The 24,820-nt window shown below is 38.7% G+C and overlaps 1 protein-coding gene across 2 annotated transcripts in view; it reads right to left on the minus strand.

The window, feature by feature from the left end:
* Window positions 1–8,256: 8,256 nt before the first annotated feature.
* The window catches only part of PDHX (pyruvate dehydrogenase complex component X), a 71,906-nt gene continuing 55,342 nt past the window's right edge, over window positions 8,257–24,820 (minus strand). The window contains exons 8-12 of one of the 2 annotated variants that reach the window (XM_049648377.1): window positions 21,835–21,893; window positions 18,310–18,468; window positions 13,862–13,926; window positions 10,279–10,485; window positions 8,257–9,064 (exon numbers count right to left, since the gene is read on the minus strand). In XM_049648377.1, coding sequence (XP_049504334.1) covers window positions 8,920–9,064; window positions 10,279–10,485; window positions 13,862–13,926; window positions 18,310–18,468; window positions 21,835–21,893 — 635 coding nt within the window. In that variant the 3' untranslated portion in view covers window positions 8,257–8,919. Of the gene's footprint in view, window positions 9,065–9,916; window positions 10,486–13,861; window positions 13,927–18,309; window positions 18,469–21,834; window positions 21,894–24,820 lie in introns of those variants that run through there. The other variant, XM_049648384.1, reaches the window with a different exon arrangement.

Below are 24,820 nucleotides of genomic sequence, written 5' to 3' on the forward strand. Positions count from 1 at the left end.
CGCCAAAGGAACGGTTCCTGAATCTCCTTGCCCATCGTAATCGCCTGGGGAGCTCTGGGTTTTGCAGCCCGGCCTCTCGTCTCAGACTGATCTCCAGGGGTAGGGCCCTGGATTCTGTATTTTAAAAGGCACATTGGCACGTGTCTCCCCCGTCCCCCAAGCCACGGGCATTAAGGAAGCACCGGTCGGAGTTGGAGGGTGAAAAGCCAGTGGTGCGCTGAGGCTGCCTCGCACCAGCTTGGGTAAGCGGTACCCGGCCTGTACCGCTGTACTGTTAAGGGAAGCAGATGGTTTCAGGAAATTTTGCAAGACTTTGTTAAAAGTTGTTACAATAGCTTACTATTAAATAATTATCAAAACCCCAAATAATGCCCAGCACTCCTGACCTCCTTCTCATGTACTGTGATCTACGTGCGTGATGTTTTTCACATTTATTGTATCTGTACTAATGGCGCGAAATTTATCTAACGGTGCGCGGGCCACGTGCCTCTTCCCAACTCTGTATTCAGTGGCATCACATTGGTAGCCTGAGGTCAGAGCATTGATACAATAGGCAAAAGCTAAAAATCAGGGCTTGGCTTATTGTTGATTATCTCCAGGCTTAAGAAAGTGCCGGAAAAGTGTAAATAATGCAGATGAAACTTAAAAATATGTCGCATCGATAGCTGGTATGTTGTGAATGGCACAAAATTTGAGGAAATGTGCTTCCAGTATGTGAAAATGATCTGATTTCAGTAAATAAGTGACTCTCTTCGTTGACAAGCGAAATTCCAACATACGTCTTTGTTGGTTTAACTTCCATCTTATTCTCTCGTGTGAAGTAAAATATCAACCAACATTCGTGCTGGGAATCCTACTTATTCATCAACTGCAACCATAGTTTGGCTACCGATAGAAGAGTTCCATAAAATCAATGAATGCATTCTGTGAGAATCAATGAGCTCCATAAAATTGACAAGAGTGCTGTATGTTCTAGTACTATTTGTGAATTGTATATTGTATTGCATTGTATTATTAATGTATTTATACACTATTGTATTTTATACCATATCTTTTTCAACTTGTTATTTATATATTTTATTATTTATCAGTAACATTTATAACAGACTTACATTTGGTTATAGGCACCTATACATTCCCCCCCAGAGAGCCAGTTGTTAAACATTTACCAGCAGGCCACTGCCTAAGCCAAGAACAAAAACAGGTTGAACAGCTTCCTTGGCTTCTATCCTATAGGTCCACACCCTTATCTCAGCCATTAAGTTTGCCATTCTCCTGTCAAGAAAAATACAAAGAATTGTACAAGAACGTGAATCAAAGGGAAAAGAGATTTTCCTAAAGACCCGAAGAAGATAATTTAATCTGCCTAATCCAGCCCTTTCGAAGAAGGTTGCCTTCCAAGCAGGGACAGCTTTGGGCTGATCCGACCACACCTGCCATGTGGAAAGAAAGAACGAACCCTAACAGATGGCAGTTTGGCCACCACTGCCCAATAAATATCCTCCTGCCTGAATCCACATCAGATGGTTCCTGGGAGCAGAAAAGAGGGGAATATGAAAGTGTTGAAGTAGGGAACAAAAGGAGTTTGAATCTTCCTGTCAAATCTGGTACATGTTTGGGGTACCTAACAAAAAGACCAGTAAGGATTTCCACTTTTCACCCAGCAGAGTACCCACGCACACCATGGCTTCTTACATGTTTATTTTTAAATTGTCGTTGCTTGTGATTTAAAGAATGTCTGTCTAAAGGTGACATAAAATGCAGTTACGAAACCAAGATGTACAGAAATGTTAAAAATTCTGTTACTTCCTAGTTTTGTTTGGTAACTTTAGGCCAATAGCCAACACCGATCACTAAGGAGTTTACTTTCGTGCTGGAAAAATAGATTGCAATGAAACTTTAAAGTTTTCTTAAAAAGAAAAAGAAAAAAAGCCTGTCCTGTATCTAATCAAGTCAAATTACTGACTGTCCATGTTAACCCTGAGTCCCTGTCTAGGTGCCTATTTAATACCATGAATATTTTTCCATTTGTGTCTTATTCCTCCCACCTCATCTTCTCTTTAATGATTTTTCTCTTAAAAAGCGAAGGAGGCAAAAGTCCACCAAATTTCTGTTATTATCTGAGTATTGTGAGCTAGAAACCTTTTCTAAAGAGTCATCCTCCATTTACAGAGACTGTAGTCTTTCAATTATGAAAAAAAACCACACACACAATTGATGCAGATAAGGAGACTTCATCATTCAAAAGGCAAGTTGCTTTGGAATGTCTTATATAAGGTATTGCAAACATAAACACACAAGACTTCCTTGACCTTCAAGTAAGAGAGGATTCTGCTACCAGCCGAAAATGTTCATATATCTACCCCCCATATACGGGAAATTGGCCACAGAACTCATCTTACGGAAAGCGTAATGTTATGGGTTAGTCTTGATAAATGGTAACATTCTTACTTGATCAGTATGTTCTTGAAACCTAGGCACAGAACTGCTCCAACAAGATTCCCCAGGCCCTTAAAAAAGGAAGTGTTTGGTGAAGGTCAGACTGACACATCAGGGGATTGGGAAGGGGGGAAGACGGGAGAGACCCAGTCTGGAATCCTACCAGGTATGAGTCTTATGTTCTATATTTTGAATTAATAGCTGTGATGGTGATAGAGGATGAGGGGTGAAGTGATAATGCTTCAAACAAAAACATATCCAAGAAACTTGCAAAACAATCCGGGAAAAATCAAGATGTCTCTACTTACCTGTTATCAGTAACTTATCTGGTATCTGCACAGAAAGAACATATACTTTCAAGCACAAAGACATTTACTATGCTTCTTAAAAAAATTATTAGACACTTCTTTTTCCATAACTTGTTATCTCAGACAAAAATTAAAGAACTCTGGTCATCACCCAAAAATTTGCCCTGTAAATAAGGTCAAGGTGTCTTCCTGTCTGACCCTCAATTTTTAAACCACATCAACTACCACCCCCTTCAGGAATCAGAAGATTAAAGGAACACGTCACTCATTAATATAAAAGACTAGAGGACAATAAATGTCATATTACTGTGGCTTTAGCAAGACTCATTTCTATGATATTCCTGTAGGAGGTGTTACTGAGTTCAACAAGCTGTTAACACTATATTAACAGAGAGGCATTTCCTCAACTCATGTCTTTTTCATGTGCTAAGCTCCAGAATTTCCTAACAGATTGGCATTTTTGAAAAGAGAAATCTTTTGTGAGGTTCTGGGGCCAGCCTGCCTATCTTGATTCTTGTCCTACTTGCTAGCTGTGGGATCTCAGACAAGCGAAGTTCCGATCATACCAATACCTATCCTGGGGGCTTGTGAGGATTTGATGAGTTAATAATACATATAGAGCATTCAGAAGAATGTTTGGAACACATTACATTATTCAATTAGTATTATTATATTTTCATGGTCAGCGTATGTGTAGTTTGAAGAAAAGAAAAGCTCTGCATCTACTTATCAAGAACTAAGAACTAGAAAAATTATATTGAATATCTGCCTGGAAAATAAAAGTCCTGTAGAGGATTGCCCAAGTAAAAGAATATTTTGCGCTTAATGTATGTTTATGCATTTTATCAGTTTTTCCATTTTTAAAACAATTTTAAGAAGTGATTTCTTCCAATATTCCCCAGCATTGGGAAGACTCCCTTAGGAAATGAGGAAACACATATAAAACCCCTATTCCCCAATGACTATGGAGTTTCCATTTTGCCCAATTCACAGGCTCATGTACTCTCAGCTCAAAGGAATCATGGCTTCTGAAAAAAGGGACCGAACTGAAATTTTTAGAAGGAGGATTAGGGTCTACTGTCAGGAACAGATAGATCTATAAAACTTACCATATAGTTTCATTCTTCTCAAGTTGTATCAAAGCATTAAAAGTAGAATACCTGGAAACTTACATTCTGATTAGATTTCATTAACAAGTTGAGATAAAATACATTATTAATGTATCAATAATGAACAGATGATTTGGTGTCAAAATGAAATGCCCACGGATTGCATAATGTATTAAGTAAAGAAATCAAGTTAACTGGAAGGGCTGCGTGGTGCTAAGTGGGTGAATGAAGCTGGTCTCCGAACCTACTAAGCTGATATTTAGCATTAAAGATACTGAGTGCTCAAAATAGAACTTGATTTTCACTTGCTCCTATAGTTTTGCTTAGTTAGCTGGAGAGCCCAAAGATGATCATGACTCTGAAAATAAATTTAACAGATGGTCCCTTGAGATGTGAAACAATGGGCGTGAAGATACCCAAAAAGTATCTGTCCTGGCAGATGACTTACTCCATTAACAGAATGCATCTGCGCACACAAGGCATCTTCAAAAAAGCAGAGGCTGGGGAAGAGGTTAGGGAATAGAGGTATTATTAAAATGTGTTTCAATTAAACAGGCACGAGCGCTTATTCCTAAACGAACATGACTTTCTTTAGGCACGATGACTTTGGCAAGAACATTTTCTTGCAGGTAACAGGGTGTAAAGCTTTCTCTGCCCATGCAACTGCCCACTGAGTACCTTTCCTTCCAACTCAGTTTCTAAGCATTGTTGGCGTTTAAGTTACTAGTGGTATGCACAGGTACTAAGTCAAGGTTAAAAAAGATGGACTGCTGGTACTTGTACATTAGGTGTGTATAAGGTGTTAAATATTTGGCTACTGAAATTAGAGAAGCCAGAGCCAAAAGGGAGGTGGTTAAAACCAGTAAAAACCTGCTTCAAATGTTATCTCCTCTAGGAAGCCTACCTCTCGACCCAGGCCCAGGCACATACTTTGATTACAGAAGTTGCTGAATTGCGTATCACTCCTCTGGAGTTTGCGCTGAGTGAGGGCAAGGGCCATTAGCTATGAATCCGCAGTGCTGATGCACAGGAGATGCTCACCACTGTTGAATGAATACTCTATTTCACATTTTACTTTCGTTTCACACTTTAATGAACGTCCCACCTAGGAAATACGGGAAATTATTTGAGATGAAGTGACCATATTTTCGATAGGTTTTTCCCCACAAAGCAGGTCTAATGTAGACTGCTATGCTTTTCTATGATTTCTTATTATTTGGTGTTATTCCAAATAATGACATCATACTTTACTCCCCAGCCTTCCTGGTTGGGCTTATTGTGCCAGTTACTGATTTATTGTCTCTGAACTTCAAATTTACCCTTTAATGCCTGTTGTAAAATAATGAATGCAATTCTCTGAAGCATTTCTTAGGAAACGTACAGCAAGAACGATCTGTTAAGCTCTCTCGGAAGGCGCGTGACGGAATAAGCAGGTGTTTTCGTTCTTGCCATATGTCCGGAATGGCCCTCCTAACACTATGTCCCCATGGCCCTCTCAGGGTAGGTACCGTGTGCTCCAGGCCTCCCATCCACCGGGGCACCCTGAGCCCTTTCAAGTGCACCAGCCCAGTGGCTGAGGCTCACCTGTGCCCTGGAGAGCTGCTTCCTGTTTCCTGTGGTGAATGTGGACAGATCTGGCCTCAACGACCCAATGACCTCTGCCAGACGGTGAACCGCAACCAGTGGTCCCTAATAAAGTCAATATACAAGATTAGACCTTGACTGATACTGGTTGTCCACACAGAAGTCTGGAGCCTCCAAAGGAAAAATTGGGAGTCACTACTTTTGCTTCTGAACTTGGACCAGATTCTCAGGTATTTGTTAAGTGTGAAATATGTCGTATTTTTATCCGTAGAGAAACTAAGCCCCTAGTTTAAGTTGATATTTTTCCAAGCCTTCCATTCAGAGGGAGCAGTTATATTACTTAAAGCCAGCATTTCAAGTTAACAGGGGGTGTCCATAATGCAAACAAAAATCCCTCAGCATTCTCTGCACGCAATTACCCGAAAGACACAAAGAGAACTATTACAGAAAAAAATATGAACTGATTTAAGAGTGGCCATGTAGCAAACACATCAGTGTTACTACTGAGGAACAGGCCCCTCAGTTACTCCCAGGGGAAGGTGCGGCGTGCTAATACCCAACTATCTCAGCAACGGTACCACCTGCACTGTGGCGAGCTTGAAGTTGGGTGCCGCACGGATCCGGGTTCAAATCCCAGTTGCGATACCTGAACCATGCACCACTGGCCAAATTACATAATCTCTTGAGTTTCATTACCCTCCTTTGCAATGATGATGTTAAAATAGGCTAGACCCGCTTTATAGAATTGAGATTAAACAAGACTAGCAACCGCCACCACCACGGTTAATTTTCCCTCCTGTTTCCTCATTTTTCATAGGTAAGCACATTGAGGCACAGAAAAATAAAAGTTTTTACCAAGAGCACAATATAGATAAAGCTAAACCCAGGCGAAAATACTCTTGATTTAATCCTTGGAGCACAAAGTACGTACTAAAGAGCAGTAGTTCTGTCGAGGACAGTAACTTATTGAGTCTCTCCTATAGTTAGTTCCCTGACAAATGCCATTCTTTACCAAACGGGCTGTTGATGAGCCACTGGAAAGAAGCAGGATAAGTGCAATTTATATGATTATCATTTTGACAACTTACGTGTAATACTTTATGCTTTATCAAGTGCTTGACTAATAGAATATCTCATTTGATCACAACAGCCTCATCTTTAAAAGATCTATTTTTAAGTGGTGGGGTAATAAAGAATTTCACAACCGAAGGAATTTCAGAAAACGTAAATCGTTTTGGTGTGAATAAAGGCAAATCATGACTAATTAATGACTTTGTGAATAATTTCTCAACTTTGAATAAAAGCCCGTTTCCTTTCATTGTATCTATCATGTGCAGTAGAGGTTAGGTGAGAGGTTTAAAAGTATCCGCTTTCCTAGGAAGAAAAGGCTGCTCGAACTTGTTGCAAAAAATACAGATGAGTGATAAAATGTGAAGGTAAGCTTTTCATAGATCAAAAAAATAAAAGACTGCTACTAACAGAGGCTAATCATTTTTCCAAACACATCTTTATGCCTTATAATTTCATTCAATATTACAAGTCTAGACAAACCACACCTTTCCTCCAACCCAGCACCTGTCCCCATCTGCTGCAACCAATGGAAACACTAGGAAGTAAAATTTAAAAGTCCACAAAACTATTTAACATTATTTTATTGGAAGACTGCTGCTTTTTCCATTTACAGAAAGCTTAAATGTCTTCTGAAATATATCATTTGCTGTACATGACTTAATTTTTTGGATGCCGGTGATGTGGGCCTGTGTTTTGGACCGGGAAATTACATTACTGTTGCTGCATCATCTGACCTCACACGCCCACTCCAAATATTTGTAATACACCGCAACAAATTAACGTGTACACTATTCTTCACCTCCCCCCGCTTCTTTAACGTCCCCTGACCTAGTGCAGAGTCTAGTTAACTCACTCTTTCGTTAAGGCAAAAGCTTCCAGATGGTTCCTGCCGACTGCTGTCCTCTCCTCATTTTGACCTGCCTTGCATATCATGGCCAGCCTAACCTTACAGCAATTCTACGCCATTACTTCTGGTGACTGAAAAATCAACAGAAGTTTCTCATGAATAAGGCCGTATCTAAATTAACAGTTGTTACCTGCAACATATTTGGTTCTTTTACTTCTTCACATCACCTGAGACAAAGTCCGTCATGATGCAGTTGTGTGATGAGGCTACGTTTCCCTTGAACACGAAGATCTAAATGCCATTTTACTTTTTCTTCCACACTCTAAATATAATCCATTAACTCACAGCACCCCCTATCTTTCAATTAAAAGGTTAGAAAACTAGGCTTGCTTTTAACAGAATGTCTGAATGGCTGGCCTGTACGATTTAGCATGAAATTAAATCCGAAACGCAAAGAAGAAGAAAAAAAAAATCTAAAAATAAAAGTTCCATTTGACATTACACATAAGATAGCTGCACTAACACATATAAATCGCTTAGTATTGTTGCAGACAAAGGAGGTGGGCCAGCAATATATTGACGCCACAAAATAGTGAACAAACTCTGTAAGGGTCACCTGGAAATTGCAAGGGGAGAAGCAGGGCCATTTGACTTATAAACAGTCATTGATATTTCTTTTCATGCCCAAGTGTTAAAAGAAATGTGTGCTGCCTTTTCCTTAGAAGTCTTCCCAACATTTTACTCATTTTCCCTGTTTAAATGAGGAAAAAGATGAGCAGATATCAAATTTAATTTTTATATCCTCTCAGTGTGATACCTCTCAGTACTACAAAAACGAGTATCTATTATACACATACAATAAAATAAGATATAAATAATACATATAAAAAAAATAAACATATATACATATATATATATACACACACACACACACATACACATATATATATATATATATGTATCTATAAAAACTGGAGGACAGAGCCTGCCCAAACAGCATAGAGCTCATTCTCCAGAATAACCCAAACCGCGTTACTCAGATCAGTGCTACGGCCAATTTCCTTACATAATTAGTGTAAGTATTAGAGAAAACGCTTCTAGTCGGAATGAATTTGTACCAAAAGCTGCGAGGTGAACCCATGAAAAATCAAAATGCCTCAAGCGTACACGGTATTTCTGCTGTGCAGTTCCCGACTTTCCAAGGCAGGCAGTGGTGGCTACGAGCGCCCAGCTCCCTGCCGGGGAAACAGGTGCATTACCATGTACGCATGTCCGTCTACGGAAAACAGAGCTCCACGCCAGTGCTTATGGCTGTCTCAAGTTCTATTCCTCAGATATAAAAATTAATAGAAAACAAATAATTTCAGTTAAAACTGAGAGTAACATAACTTGCAAGAGGTACTTTGAAAAGAGCATTTGGGGACAATTTTTAGTGTAACTGTTAATATGACAAAGGTTTTTAAGACTGCTTTGAAAAACACAGTTTGTAAAGAGTAATTGGATTAAGCATATTCTTAACAGCTGATATACTGGGGCTCCAATGGTTTTAGAAGCTCTTCGGTTAGAGCGTAGGCAGTGTGCTGTCAAACCACGTGGTCTGCTTTCTGGGGATTCCGGGTAGCAGACACCAACACAAGCCTTTCTGTGACTGGGTATTTAAATCAGCACCCAATTTCAGGCCAGTTGACGTGCTGATCGTGGTAAAGCTGTTAAAAGAGAGAAACAGGCTCTTCTAACTTTTACAATAATTAGTGAAAAGTTCATACTATTGATGGAATAAAAAGGAGAGTTCCTGCCTACTTCATAAAATTTCCCTTCTACTCTCTTTCAAAGTTTTACATTCCACGTCCGTTGTTTTCCTAATGTTAGATCAAGTTTAAATTCTTCCTTTCCTCTTGCAGACTTCCTTATAAGCTGTCCCAGGCAAACTACTAACCAACTTCAAGGATTTGCTAAACTTCTGTGTCCTGACATTTAAAATACAATAGAAGCTTTTTTGTATTTTCTCACATTTTATTGCACAAAACAAACTTGATTCAAATGCACTAAAAAACCAACATTTTGTGTTTAAGTTAACACTAATTCAAAATGTTTGGTAGGAAATAGCATAATTTATTTTAATATATTCCAACTTAATATGAAGGTGAGCAGTTTATTTCAGAAAGTTTAGATATTTTAACTATAGTTTATTACTGAAACAAATGTTTTGGTCTCTCTTATTTTTGACTTTTTAATTCTTCCTCTTTATAAGTTCACAGTGTCATAGAAGTGAAAAATAAGACTGATAGAAACCACTCTAAAACCTATGGCTTTATATACATAAAAAATTCAATAATGTTGCCACAACCCCTAATACAATGTGATCCTTATTTACTTACTATTATCCAGAATACACTTCTGTACATATTAAATTGTTCAAGTATATCTAGAGCAGTGCTTATGAAAAGTGAGGTCCCACTGCTTAAATTAACGGGCTTCTCTTTGACGCTCACTTCTAATTTCGACATAATTAGTTCTAACAATTTTTCCCATTTTACAATTTATCATACATTCTCAAATAGTCTAAAATGCTCACATGAGCCAAACAATTTAATTTACATTTCACTTTAGAACAGCACCAGAGGTTAAAAATGAATCTGACGAACCAAATGTTCTCTTTCTTTTACTAGTTACGGGTTGTTATTTATTTCTGTAACATTAAACTCAAGCTGAAAATGAGGACAACTCGGAGGACAAACTCGTTCACCCTAAATAAATAAACAACTCATCCACTTCGCGCTTGTATACCTAATTGCTTTCTTACAGCGTAGGTTCTAGTACCAGCTACTCAACTAACTAAGCCAGAGACCAACTTCTCATGTTGGAGGGCTAGGCCAGTCGGATGGGGTTCTCCAGGTTTGCTTTAAAACTTTCAAGAAACCTGGTAGCCAGTTCGTCGTCCACCACCCGGCTGTCACTTGACATGGTGACCGTTATGAGCTGGTGCCGCTGCAGTTGGGCATTCCCCTCTTCGTCCCGCGTGAGCTTGAGCACAGGCCGGAATCTCCCGACGGCCAGAATGCAGGCCTGAGGAGGGTTGATCACTGCAGTAAACTCGTCGATGCCAAACATGCCCAAGTTGGAAATACTAGGGGAAAACAGAACACTCTGAACGTGGCGCGTCCTCAGTCAAAGAACACTTTCCCGGAAGCCTACGTTTTTCCTTCACTAAAAAACTGATACAGAACCTAATACCAAGTTATCCAAAGACCAAAGACAAAGACAAACATGCCATTCGCAACAGTATCAAAAAACAAGTACCGATACACATATAAATAGTATGTCTAATATAACATTCATTCAGCATTGAACTGGAAGACCTCGGCAGTAGAATATGACAAGAAAAAGAAACGATAAGGTACGAGAAGGACTGGAAAAAAGAAAGAAAACGGTCACGGGACGCCTGGGTGGCTCAGTCAGTTAAGCGTCTGACTCTTGGTTTCAGCTCAGGTCATGAGCTCACGGTGTGCGGGATCGAGCCCCACATTGGGCTCTGTGCTGGCAGCATAGAGACTCCTTGAGATTCTCTCTCTCCCTCTCTCTCTGCCCCTCACTCACTCACACACTCTCTCTCTTTCAAAATAAACTTAAAAAAAAAACCAGAAAAAACAAGAAAATAGTCATTATTCATAGATGAATTGACTGTGTACACAGAAAATCTAAGACTCTACAGATAAAATAGTAGGATACGTAAGTGAATTTAGCTAAGTCACCAGATAAAAACGCCAATGTAAAACTTCATTTTATATCTATATACAGGTTGCTGTAGTTAAAAATGGAATTTAGGGGCGCCTGGGTGGCGCAGTCGGTTAAGCGTCCGACTTCAGCCAGGTCACGATCTCGCGGTCCGTGAGTTCGAGCCCCGCGTCAGGCTCTGGGCTGATGGCTCGGAGCCTGGAGCCTGTTTCCGATTCTGTGTCTCCCTCTCTCTCTGCCCCTCCCCCGTTCATGCTCTGTCTCTCTCTGTCCCAAAAATAAATAAAAACGTTGAAAAAAAAAAAAATTAAAAAAAAAAAAAATGGAATTTAAAAACAATACCATTTACAACAGTAGCAAAAAATAAATAAAAGAAATACATCTAATAAGACCTCTATGTAGAAGATTATAAAACAGAACTGAATGAAACCAAAGAACTGAATAAACAACGGTGTATACCATGTCCACTGCCTGGAAGATTCAATACTGTAAAGATGTTAATTCTTCTCACGCTGATTAAAAGACTGAATGCAATCCCAATCAAAACCCCAGCAAGGTTTGCATCTATGTGTCTGTATATGAAAAGTGGTAAGTTGATTCTGAAATGTATTTGCAAATATAAAGAGCCAAGAAAGACAGTTTTAAGGGTGAACAAAATTAAAGACCTCCCTTACCAGGTATCAAAGGTTACACCTTGGTGATACCGAGCAAGAGGGATGAACACACAGGCCAACTGAAGAGACAACACAGAACAGACCAAACACACACATGGTCACTTTCTCAGTGCTATGGAGAAGGAGTCAGCTCTTCAATAGGTGATCTTGGGTCAATGTAATTAATATCCATGGGGGGGGGGGGGGTACAGAATCTTGACCTTTATCTTCGTACCATATACAAAATCCAATTTTAGATGGATTGTGATCTACATGTGAAAAGTTGTAAAACTTCTAGAAAATAACATAGAAAAATAACTTCATAATTCTGGGAGAGGCAAGAATTCTAAATAGAAAACAAATAGTACAAGCTGTAAAAACAAAAAAAAAAAACCCTAAAAAATAGAATTTCATTAAAATTCACAACTTGTGTTCATTAAAAATCCATGAAGAAAGTTCCAAAGGCAAGGGACGCAGTGGGAAAGGATACGTGAAATAATATGTATCCTATAAAGAACTGTGTATCTGGAGCTAAGAGCCTTCCACATACCATTTTTAAAAATGGACATATCAACAGGTACTTTATCTGGTAAGTTACCAGATACCCTAAAGGCTGAAAGATAATGCAAATAGTATTCAATAGCATTAATTTGCCTGACTCCAAAGAGTACCACTACATACCTTAAGAACTGTTACAATTTAAAACCTAATGTTACTAAGCGTTGGTGAGAATATGAAGCAACGAGAATTCTCATGCGCTGTTACCAGAAGTATAAATTTGTATGACTGTTTTGGAAAACTGGCAGTATCCATCAAAGCTTTTAATTCAGGAGTTCCACTTTCAGGTCTATACAACAAATATATTCACCGTAAGACACCGATGAGAATGTTCACGGCACCGTTATTGGTAACAGCACCAAACTGTAAACAACAACATATGCCCAAGAGTAAAAGCAGACACTGGCGTATTCAGACGATATGCTACAAAATACTATACACTGCAAAAATAAATAACTACTTCACATGGCAGCATGGTAATCTCACAGACATTAATGTTGAGTGAAAGAAGTCAGACACTAAGGGATATATATTATTTACATAAAGACCAAAGGTAGCAAAACAAATCCGTGGTGATAATTTTCGGAAAGGTGGTTACCTTTGCCAGGGGGATAATTAGGAAGGGGTAAAGGCAAGCTTCTGGGATGCTGGTAACAGTCTATAACTTGCTTTGGTCGGTTACACTGAAACCTGTGTTCTTCCATTTTTTGAAACATTCACGCTACACTCAGTGTACTACATACATTGTATGAAGGTGACACTTAAAAACAGAGCTGATAATACCTAAAGGATCCAAATGTTAATATTTTCCCCTGAAGTATCTTAAAATAAAAGAGCACAAGTAGAAAACAAAAGTAGAAGTTTATAAATGTATTATATTTATAATATATTTCTTAATGTTTATTTATTTTTGAGAGACAGAGAGAGCATGAGCAGGGGAGGAGCAGAGAGAGAGGGAGACACAGAATCCGAAGCAGGCTCCAGGCTCTGAGCTGTCAGCACAGAGCCCGACGCGGGGCTTGAACCCATTTACCGTGTGATCATGACCTGGGCCAAAGTTGGACGCTTAACCAACTGAGCCACTCAGGTGCCCCTATAAATATACTTTTTTAAAGCTTCAGAACCTGCATGTCATTCTGAGAGCACACGAACAGGTTAACTAGCTAATACTAGCAGGCTCCTACCAGCCTCGATATTTCGCTTAGAGTAAAACAAAAGTGTTTCAGAACATAGATGAAAAGGACGGACTTCTAGATCTGGTCGTCTGGTTTTGCTTGTTTGTTTTTAATTTTTTTAATGTTTATTTATTTTTGAGAGAGAGAGAGACAGAGCGCGCGCGCAAGTGGGGGAGGGGCAGAGAGAGAGAGAGAGGCAGACACAGAATCCTAAGCAGGCTTCAGGCTCCGAGCTGTCAGCACAGAGCCCGACACGGGGCTGGAACCCACAAACTATGAGATTGTGACCTGAGCTGAAGTCAAATGCCCAACCGACTGAGCCACCCAGGTACCCCATGGTCGTCTGTCTGACGCTACTGATAATTCAGAGTTTAAATTTTACCTAAAAGATCCGCCTTGGTATTCTTCAGGTAACAGTTTTCCATCTCTCGCTTTCTTTGATAGAGCCTAAGAAAGAAAAATACACGTTGAGCACGACAACCAGCACCATGTTATGCAGCTGATTTTGCCCCTTGTAATACTTGTCTAGGGTACACACTCATCGCTGATGTGCCCTCACTGACTCTATAAGACATATATATATACACACACACACATACATACATACACACACACACACACACACACACACACACGTCATTTTCTCTAACACAATTCAAAAATGAACAAGTTAGAGCACAGATCATCTACGAAGCTAAAAATGTGAACTGAAACTCTACAAAAATTACTTCCCTTTAAAAATTCTTCCAGTATTAGAATTACCCCATATACCATAACTATGCAGCATGTTTTCTATAGATACAATGAAATTATTCTGCCTATAAAGATTTTTTTGTGAGACAAAGTATTAGAAGAAACCACTCTTGTCGACCCAGTAGCTTTTAAATAAATTTTGTCTAATGACAACCATCACACAACCAACATATTAGTTTTCATCTTTCAATGTTTCCTTCTTTTTTATAAAACTGAAACATACACATCATATCTATCACTTCAGACAGCTGCAAAAAAAAAGCAGAATTGTATATTTCACTCTTAGTATTATAAGCATCTTCTGTGTTGTTAGTCTTTATAAATGATTTTTAAATGTCTGCTTAACATTCTAAAGACTACATCTGCCACAATTCAGTCATGCCCCCAGTGTTTTAATTTGGTCCACTGGTTTCAATTACTTCATAAAAATCTTCAGAGGTGCAATTACAAAGCTCTAGGACATACACATTTTTTGGGTTTTTGATCTACAGCTGAAGCAATTCCTGAATGAGCTAGTCCAATTTACACCTGCCACGAGGACTGTAAGAATATATTAACTTCATACCACTCTCAGCAAAATTGATTTCTAAAAACTGACAGAGGAAAAGACAGATGACACTCTGAGAATGACGTTAAGAAAAGTAGTTCAGGGGCGCCCGGATGGCTAAATCTGGCTGAGCATCCAACTCTCGATTTTGGCTCAGGTCACGATCTCAAGGTGTGTGGGTTCGAGACCTGTGTCGGGCTCTGTGTTGACAGACAAACCTGTTTGGGATTCTCTCTCTCCCCCTCTCTCTGCCCCTCCCTTTCTTTTTCTTTCTCTCAAAATAAACATTAAAAAAAAGGAAGTAGTTAAATATTCCTTGACTTGCGCTTGCAATTGACTACCCTCGTGTTAATTTTTTGTTTTAATGCTTTAAAGACAAAGAAATGGAGGTGGAGTCATTACGTATGAAAAATTAATAAGGAACTAATTCAGGAGGGGAAGAAAGAGAAAAATGAAGCCACTGTCACCTGGGGAGGTAAAATAAATCTGAGGCTTACTAAATTTTCTGTACTATAGAGCTAACATAGTCACCATCGATGATTTAATTTTTGAAAAATAAAACATTCTTTAAAAGTCTAAAAATGATCTCAACATATCACTGTGACTTACTGACAACCGAGATGACTACATATTTATCAATACTAGTTGGATACAGTTATTTACAAAACTACTTGGATCCAAAATGAATACTGAAAAGATGAACTTAGACTTGTATGGTCCTTGGACTATCAGAAATATCAGAAATAGGACAATCTCCAAATGTGTTTTTTCTGCCTTAAGCGATGTAGCTGTTCACATGATTTAAACAGACATGTATCATGAACTTTGAAAGGTATCGATTGATTGATTGATTGAAAGGCAGTTCTTTAAAGGCAGATGATCACAACAATCCTGATGAATTACTAGGCCAAAACAAATAAAACACATGTTCATTTTAAAAACTGGACTGCGAGCCCACATAATACACTTAAAAAAAAACATCTCTCTATAGACTGTAAACATATCAGCAGGATACTCCTATCAATGAACACTAAAAGCCTGGCATAAGAATAATTCTGAGGAGCATCACTGGTTTTACAAATTCCTAATTCTCACTGGGATTTCCTGGCAATGTAAACTTAAAATCAAAACACATGTTACCTGAAGCCTCGTGCCGAAAGGATGTAATACAAGATGACTTAGGAAATATTTCTAAAATATGTCACATTCCTTACTAACTCATTTAAAAAACATACCGGGTACATCGAGGAAAACTTTGCCTCTGTCTTTTAAAATGTTATAACTAATGAAGCATGGGATCTAAGGCTTGTTACTATATTACTTTATTTAGGGAATAAAAACTTGAACTTAGCTAAGGCATGCCTTTAGCACCACACAATGACATCCTTAAGGTTCGTGAGGGTCAAGAAGTAAAAACTTAGTGCAGGTATTAACCTGGTCCACAGATGGAGCTCCAGAGACCCGCAAACTCCTTGAAAAGTTCATTTCAATACAAGCTTATCAAAAATTAAACAAATAAATTCACGGAGCATCTACTATCTCCATGCACTCTTTCTTCTAGAATTGGATATATGGCAAGAGCAAGACCGTCAACATCACACAGGAAGGAACAGAGAAGGATCAACAAATAAAGAAATGAGGTGATCTCAGAGAATGATCAACTGCAGGAACACAATAACACAGGATAATGTCAGGAAGCTACTTCAGCAATGGAAGCCACAGGAGCCCTAAGAAAATGGCTCGTGAATTGAGAAAAGCCCCGATTTAAATAAAACCTCACCTCTACTGCTTTCTAGATGCATCACCGTGGGCAGATTTCTTAACGGCACTAAAACTCCATTTCCTCCATTTCAAAATGGGGGAATTAAAGTTTCAACTAAGATACAGGGAGGATTAAATACAGTGCTTAGCCTGGTGTCTCACACATGCTAAGAAGAGAGAGTGGAGTGTTGGTCACAGGCGGCAGGGTGGGAGAGGGTGGGAGAGGGTGGGAGAGGGTGGGAGGGGGTGGGAGAGGGTGGGAGAGAGAAGCAGGGAGAATAAGAAGCATAGAGGAGCAGCCAGCGCACACTGAAACTTAAGGGTTGCCAGCAATTACAGGAAAACCTCAAGGACTGTCACAGAGGCCCTAGAACATTCCAAAGGGTCAAGGCTGCCCTTCCCATTGCGGAGAGGCTGCTCACACTGCTTCCTTACACCTCAACTTAGCTTCTTTCAGGATATAAGAAAATGGGAACGCTAACACTGCTAATTTAAGAACATGTATTATCATAGTAAAATTAGTAAATTGGTCAAAAGCAAAGAGACTTTCCTATAATGCTTAATTTTAAAAATTTAATATATAAGAAATACATAAATATTAAAAATAAGAGATATAAAAATACGTAAGAAAATTCTAACTTTATAGTGAAATTTAACCTCATTTGAATTTCACAAGAACACTAATAATACATGTATTCTCATTGTTGTTGAAAACTTTTGATGACTAAAAGGCACACAACTATCTTAGTAAACCAACGTATCTTACTTTGACTTCTGAATTGGTCGAACTAAGTCACCACTCAATTAAGAAAAACAGTTGCATTTTTATCTATAAAAACACATTCTGCTCATCTTTTCAAAGAGGAGCAAAGAAAGAGCTAACAATGTCCATTCCACTAAGGCCAGCATTAACTGTATCTAACTCGAAGATTCTAAGAGTATGCTTTTAAAAGCAGATTAACTTGTGTTCGTGTATTTTGGGCAAGTACATCTACGACGTGTATACTGTCAGCTCCCCAAAGAAATCTTATCTTCTACTTTTAAAAGTATACTTGCTCATCCACTATGTATATACAACTGGTCTTGGTAAATAAAAAAAAGAGAAGAATCATTTATCTAAATGAGTCTGAAATGTTCAATTCTAACGCTGTAAGAGAGGTGACACTTCCGTCAAAAAATACCTCTGGAAATTATACAGGCTGTCAGAGCCGATCTATTGCCCGTGTTCCCATGCTGTTCAATGGGATATTCTGGGGGAAATCACACTCCTCCATATTGGAGCTAGAAAAACTGCTTTTAAAGAAACTCAGGAAAAATCCAGTACTTTTGCTTCTGGAAAATGAAGGGCTTTTAGTGGTCTCAATTGTAGAGAGGAAATGAATAAAATTAGTTTTGAAGAATAAAACACTGTGAACAGTGAGATCTACTCACCACCTTCACAGAAATACAGTTTCAGCTTTAACTTTAAAACTATCTAAAATATCATCTTTAGAGTGGAATTCTAGACTTTGGGAAATAAAGCATTCACCTGTAACTTGAATACAGTAGACCCTAATCTATCTGTATGTTATTTCTGAATTTTTGAATATTAAATTTTCTTAAAATGGTTCCTACCTAGATAAAACCTTAAAAACTTTCATACACAATTGACAATCACTTGAAAATACTAATACATAAATATCTCTATCACAGTGTGACTAGATCATGTCAAGACTTTACCAGAGAGTAAACACTAACATTTTGAAAGCACAGGATTTCCTAAGACATACCTTTACAGAGTCAGCAATTTCCCGTATACCCTTAGCGGCAGCATCTTTTATGATTGGCGTAATTAAACCTTTATCTGTTGCCACAGCCACTGAAATGTCAATAAAGGGCAGTTGCTTTGGGCCCTCTCCATCCCAGCTTACATTAACATCTGGCATTTGCTATGAAACAGAAATAGAAAAAACATGTCACTAAAGAAGCAGCTTTAGAGCAAGGCGGTTACAGAAAAATAACTAAAATTATTCTGCATTTTTGAAAGTGAATATAGGTGGACAGAGCAAACAAATGAAGATCTGGTTTGAAACAATGATTTGGATCTCAGTGTTAAATGTCATCTTTGTTTGGGAAGAATAAACATACCATCTTTTTTGAAGCAAGCTTCAGGAAACACTGATGGACCTGTTTTGATCGCTGTATACTAAATCATGGCTAAAAAAAGGTCTCCCTTTGTTAAATCTGATTACTAAAAAGCATTTAACGTTTGCCATACTTCCTGCCTCATACAGTGATCAACATGGCCTTAAGGAGAAGAGAAGAAGGGAGGGGAGCGGGTAGCAACATTCAGCCACATAATTCCTGAGGCATGTAGACGGCGCAATTATCTAGCGCAGCCCTGGCGGATATCATCCGGCCCCTAATAAGTGACTTCTGTATTTAAGAGAGATTTCCCAGGCTTCACCAACATATGACAGATACTGTGTATGAGCATGCATGTGTTTAATATACATACAACTACACAGAAGACGAAAAGAGCAGAGGAAATGGCTAAACGCCTGGAGCCCGTGTATACTGACACTGTTGCCAAGTATCGGAGAAAGTGATGGTGAAAAACAGCAAACACAGACGAATTTCTCTTCCCACTCTTCACTTGGGTAACAGCCTACCTAAGTGTACTTCTGAGCCCTCCCCGAAGAGGCCTTTCCCACTGTGCTCCTCCCCGGCCTGTTATGTTCACTCCTGCTGCTTGTTCATTCAAAGTCATCAAAGCTCATTTGTCAAAAGCAGACACGGCGAAGTCGCAAACCCCCCGAAGATTTTAAATTCTTACAGAGGACGCTAAAGTAAAAGAGGGGGAAAGAAAAGCCCCTCCCAAGTAAGGAATATCTGGCAAAAGAAGTGTAATTACGCAGCCATGCAACAAAAGCCCAGGGGACATGGTCTCAGTTGTAGGCAAAGGAAAATTCATACCCTTAAACTTTCTTATTCGTATTTATAATCATTATTTCACATTTTCTAATAAAATATTTTCAACCGAAGTCTAATCTAATTCTACTCTGCAGCTAAGGAAATGACGGAAGGAATACATAAACAATATAAAAGACTGAGCACACAAATATACATTAATAACAGTGAGACAGGGTCTAGAATAATGCCAGCCTTGAGGACATTACGATATTAGAAGAAACAGATTTAAATAACATTAGGCTAGTTAAGTTTGGGAATCCAGATGAAATGAGTGATTTTCTGGGAATATAGAAGTTTCCAAAAGTGATTCAAGAAAAAGCTGAAAATTAAACAGCTCAATAATTATGGGGGAAAATGAGAAAGTCATCAAGTCTACCTCCTCAAAACAGAACTAGGCTGAGATATTTTTATTGGTGAATTCTATAAACTTCAAGAAATAAAAATCTTTATAATAAAGAAAAAAGTACAGAGAAAGGAAAGAGAAAAAGGATCCAAATTCATTTTAAGAAACCACCGATTTAAAAAAACCCTGATAAAACTAGCACAAAATTTAAATTACAATCATGATTCCTAATACAAAATTATGAAATGAAATGTAATGACCACTGGAGATTCACTTAAGGAGGGCAAGAATGATTCATAATTAGAAAATCACTAATACAATTCAAAATATTATTTGGTCAAAACACAAAAGCATATGAACCCTTAGATACGAAAGGCTAAGAAAAGGCATGACTTTAAAATTCTCCATTACTGTATTGTCCAAGAAATAAAAACAAATTCCTTATAAGCATACTTTAAAGATAGCACTTAATACGCAGTGATCCAGAAAAATAGCCTGGTTATAGAAAGAAAGGCAGGACGGAAAATGGTGCAGAGCAGGAAGGCAGGAAGCCTGGGTTTCCAATCTACGTGTCCAGCCAGACACCCCACCGCTCCACCTGCCTTCCTGGCCCCTCCAATGGGACACCATTTGGCTTCTCGAACTGAGTTACGTCCAAATCCAACTCTAGAACTCCTACCTCGAACCTGCTCCTCTCTCACATTCCCAATCTCTGCACATGGAAAGCTCCATTCCTCCCAATGCTTGGGCCAAAGGCCTTGTCCTTTCTCTCACACCCCACATCCAATCCATCAGTAAATTTTGTTGGCTCTACTTTGAAACGTATCCAAAATCTCACCTTCACCCTAGCCATCCTCCAAGCTGCCCCCTGAGTCCACACCACTGTCAGGGTCCACAGCCTCCCAGGAGAGCACTGCTGCCCCCTGGCCTCTCTACGGGCTGCATTCCTCAAACCACCAGAACAGTCACTCCTTTTTCTTTGTAAAGGTGAAGTAGACCGTCAGTCCTCTCTCAATCCCCTCCAAAGGCTTCCTTCCCCTTCATAATAAAATCCCTAGTCCTTTCCATGGCCACCAAGGCTTCACCTACTTCAGGGCCCTCTCCACATTCCCTCTTTTAATATCATCTGTCCAATCTCATCTCCTACCTTCTCTCTCTCTCCGAGGCACACTTTGTCCCTGGGGCCATGTCTGAAAGGCAGCACTCGCCCCTCCCAGCCGTTGTGTCCGTAGTTCCCTCTGCCTGGAGCACTCTTCTACCAGGTGTGTCTGTGGCTCATGCCCTCTTTTTTGGGCCTTGGCTCAGTTATCACCTTGCCAGAGAGGCCTTCCTTGCCTAACTGTGCACAATGACACCCCTACTCCGCTTTCTCTTGCTCCTCAATACTTTCACTATCTGACAAATACCGGTCTCTTCCATCCAGAGTGTAAGCCCCAGGAAAGCAGAAAACATGTAGGCGTTCGTTCACTATTGTACCTCTAATGCCTACAAAGTACTCAGCATAACACCGGGGACCAATTCGTATTTGCTGAATAGTCTCTGTTCCGCTATAATTAGTCGTAAGCCCCACTGATTCTCAGTTTCATTTGTATTACTGAGGGGGTAAGACTACATGATATATTTTTAGCAATAACGTTATAAAATTTTGGGGACTTAAAAATCAGAGTTCCACTTATCATATAAAAATCCCAAGACATGAGACTATTTAAAATTTTTTTTTAATGTTTATTAATTTTTGAGAGACAGAAAGAGCACGACTGAGGAGAGGCAGAGAGAGAGAGACAGAGACAGAGACAGAGACAGAGACAGAGAGAAACACTTCTAATCTGAAGCAGGCTCCAGGCTCTGAGCTGTCAGCACAGAGCCCGACAAGGGGCTCAAACTCAGAAGCCATGAGATCATGACCTGAGCCAAAGTCGGACGCACAACCGACTGAGCCACCCAGCCGCCCCAACATGAGACTAAAAGAAGCCAAAATTATTTGGGGTCTGCTACTTACTTTAAGGGTAACAGCTGCTGCCTTGATGATAAAATCGTTTACTGATACTTTAATGTCATCTGAAAGAAAAAGAAGCATATCAAAATTAGGGTTCATAATGAAACTTTAACATTGACCATTATGATTGCAAACTTATTCATTAACAAACCATAATGAAAAATATTGTAAGTTTTTGTTTATTCGCTTAGCAAAATTTCCCTGATTAGAAAAACTTATATGAGGCCCTGGATAAATAATATTAGCCATACATGTAGACAATTACTTCTGGAACTCGATTATAATTCTTTTAAAGCTTAGATATCATATACAAGAACTTGAAGGATACATTATAACCGTAATTAGAAAGAACCAACTCCTATGTCTCTAAAAACACAAATGGTCTCCCTGTATAGATTCAGATGATTCATTTTTTTCTCTTATCCTTTTCAAATGTCTTCATTCTGCATGAGCTTTATAATATATTGATTATACTAGAACAGTGGTAACACACTTTAAAGATATCTATATCTATCTATCTATCTATCTATCCATCCATCCATCCATCCATCCATCTAGAAAGAAATTTCTTACTAATGGAGTGGACACCAAAAAAATTTAAGACCAATGAGCTGCTTTTTAACTTAACAAAACAGGATATAGCAAAGGCCAAAGATGAAGCAATGTTGGCACAGGTCCTGGTGCAACGAACAAAATGAAGTTTTCTGTCTAGTTTTATGGTGATTCCATTAAATCAATTTCCTTCCAGTATACATAATGATTTCAAGGTAAAGCTGAGGTCCCCTCCCTTCCCACAGAGCTGATCATAACTTAAGCATTTGATTTATACTTTTGCTTTTCCAGGAGGGTAGGAAAGTATTGAAAAATGTAAACTACACTTGATTCTCTATTGCAATGGCTTCTAGACAAAGCGTTTAAGATAAAGATCTCGTCAATGGTATGTGGCAAGATAAACAAATCCCGTTACTATAGTATCATGGAATTGTATATGAACAATAGCTCATTCCCAAGGCATGCTGGAGATTTCAGAAAGACACTAGATGAATTACCATAAACCCAAATACTGCCAAACTGTCATGGTAAGAGTCACCTGCTCATCCAAATCATTGCTCTTTTAATTCAGATTTCCAGAGACATATTTTTGTTTGCTTGTTTTAAACCTCTTTATGAGTAGAAATGTGAGTGGATTTCCAGTGCTTAGAGAATTTTAATGATAGCCACATATAAAAGACTTGGTCTACATAAATTCCAATATGTGGACAGATATTAGGAACTCATTATGCTTACTCTTCATGGCTCCCTCAACCTCCTTCTCACTTTATCTACTATCCATAGGTATCCACAGTGAAGACTTCCTGAACTATCCACCGGCTGATGATTCCCAATCTACTGCCTGAGTCCACAGTGCTCACCTAAATTCTCTGCCCTCATTGTACTCCAACATTTAGTACTCTTGAGTTGATCACTTTCTTCACCTCAAAACACTGTCTCTTACTGGCTCCTGTGTCACTAAACTCTCCATTGTTTTCTTCCACTCTTTACCACTTACTCATTTTCTATCCCTTCCTCTCAAAGGTGGAATCTTCCCAGGCAAGAACTTCCTGTTCCATGACTTTCATACCATTCATATGCTGATGATTCCTTCAAATGCTACCTCTAATCCCCATGCATCAGGAGCTTCAGGCTTATTATATGTCCAATTTCTCACATGACATTTTTCTTAGGCACTGAAAACCAAAAAAGTGCAAAGGAGATTTTTTCAAGTTATTTTATTTTTAACTCTTTATTACGGAAATTTTCAAATATATAGAAAGGAGACTGTTGGTGACATTGACTGAGAAGAATAAGAAATAGTTTGTGAGGGAATATCAAACATTTTCATTTGCCTATCATTACAAAACAGTGCAGACAGGCTTATAGAATACTATATTATAACTATACAAGAAAGAGGACTGGAGATAAATAATGTGGGCTCTAAGAGCCCCTCCTCCCCGAAAATTCCTAATTGCAAAGACATACCAAACCTGGGACCATGAAAAGATACTAGACTAATCCATCCCTCCACTGAAATAGTACTGTTTCCTGCCTCATGAAAGGAAGAAACAAGGAAAATTATTCCCCTTATGATCTCTATATCATGACTAAGCAAGTACACTTAATATCTATAAAGAGAGATTCCAGGGTTAACTTTTTGAATACAGAGAATTTTCTTTGAAGTAGCTTTCCATTTATTTCCTTGAACTTTTAAAAGCTGTCAGGCTGTCTTTGTATGAATTCTTCAAAGTGTGTATCTAAATTGAAATATCAGTTCTGTTGTCACTTAACATGTAGAAACCCAGAAGAGAATGTTTTTCCCACCCTAATAGAGCAGAAGAAAAGCAGAAGTTACAAAATCACAACTTTTCTTGAGTCCATTAGGGAGCCAAGGTTACAAGGCAAACAAGTGAACTGAACGTCAAGGGTGATGGCTCCCCTCTGAGGAAGGATGAGCACACAAAATGATTAACCGCTGTTGGAATATGGGAAAGTACAGGACAAAGTATGGGACAATGCGCATGAACAAAGGGGGTATCAGCAGACAGATGGAAACTGTAAAACAGCATTCGAACGGACATCTCAGGGAAAAAAAACATGCTATCAAAGATAAAGATTTTTTTTGTTAAGATTCACAGACTAGACATAGCCAAGAAAAGAGTCAGTGACATTGAAGCTAGATCAACAAAAATTATCCAAATGGAAACACAAAGAGGAAAAAAAAAAGATAAAAAAAAAAAAAGAGAGAGAATAGGGGATCTAAGAGCTTTAGACAATTCAAACAATTGAGTATTTATAATCAGAGTTCCAAAGAGAAAACACATGAAGCAGAACATAAGTGAAATATAATGGCTAGGAGTTTTCTGAAATTAATGAAAGACAACAAACCACAAATCCAAGAAGCTGAGAGGAAACCCCAGCAGGATAAATACAGTATAAAAAAAACGCTAAAGCA

Source organism: Panthera uncia, chromosome D1, assembly GCF_023721935.1.
Source record: "Panthera uncia isolate 11264 chromosome D1, Puncia_PCG_1.0, whole genome shotgun sequence".
NCBI lineage: Eukaryota > Metazoa > Chordata > Mammalia > Carnivora > Felidae > Panthera > Panthera uncia.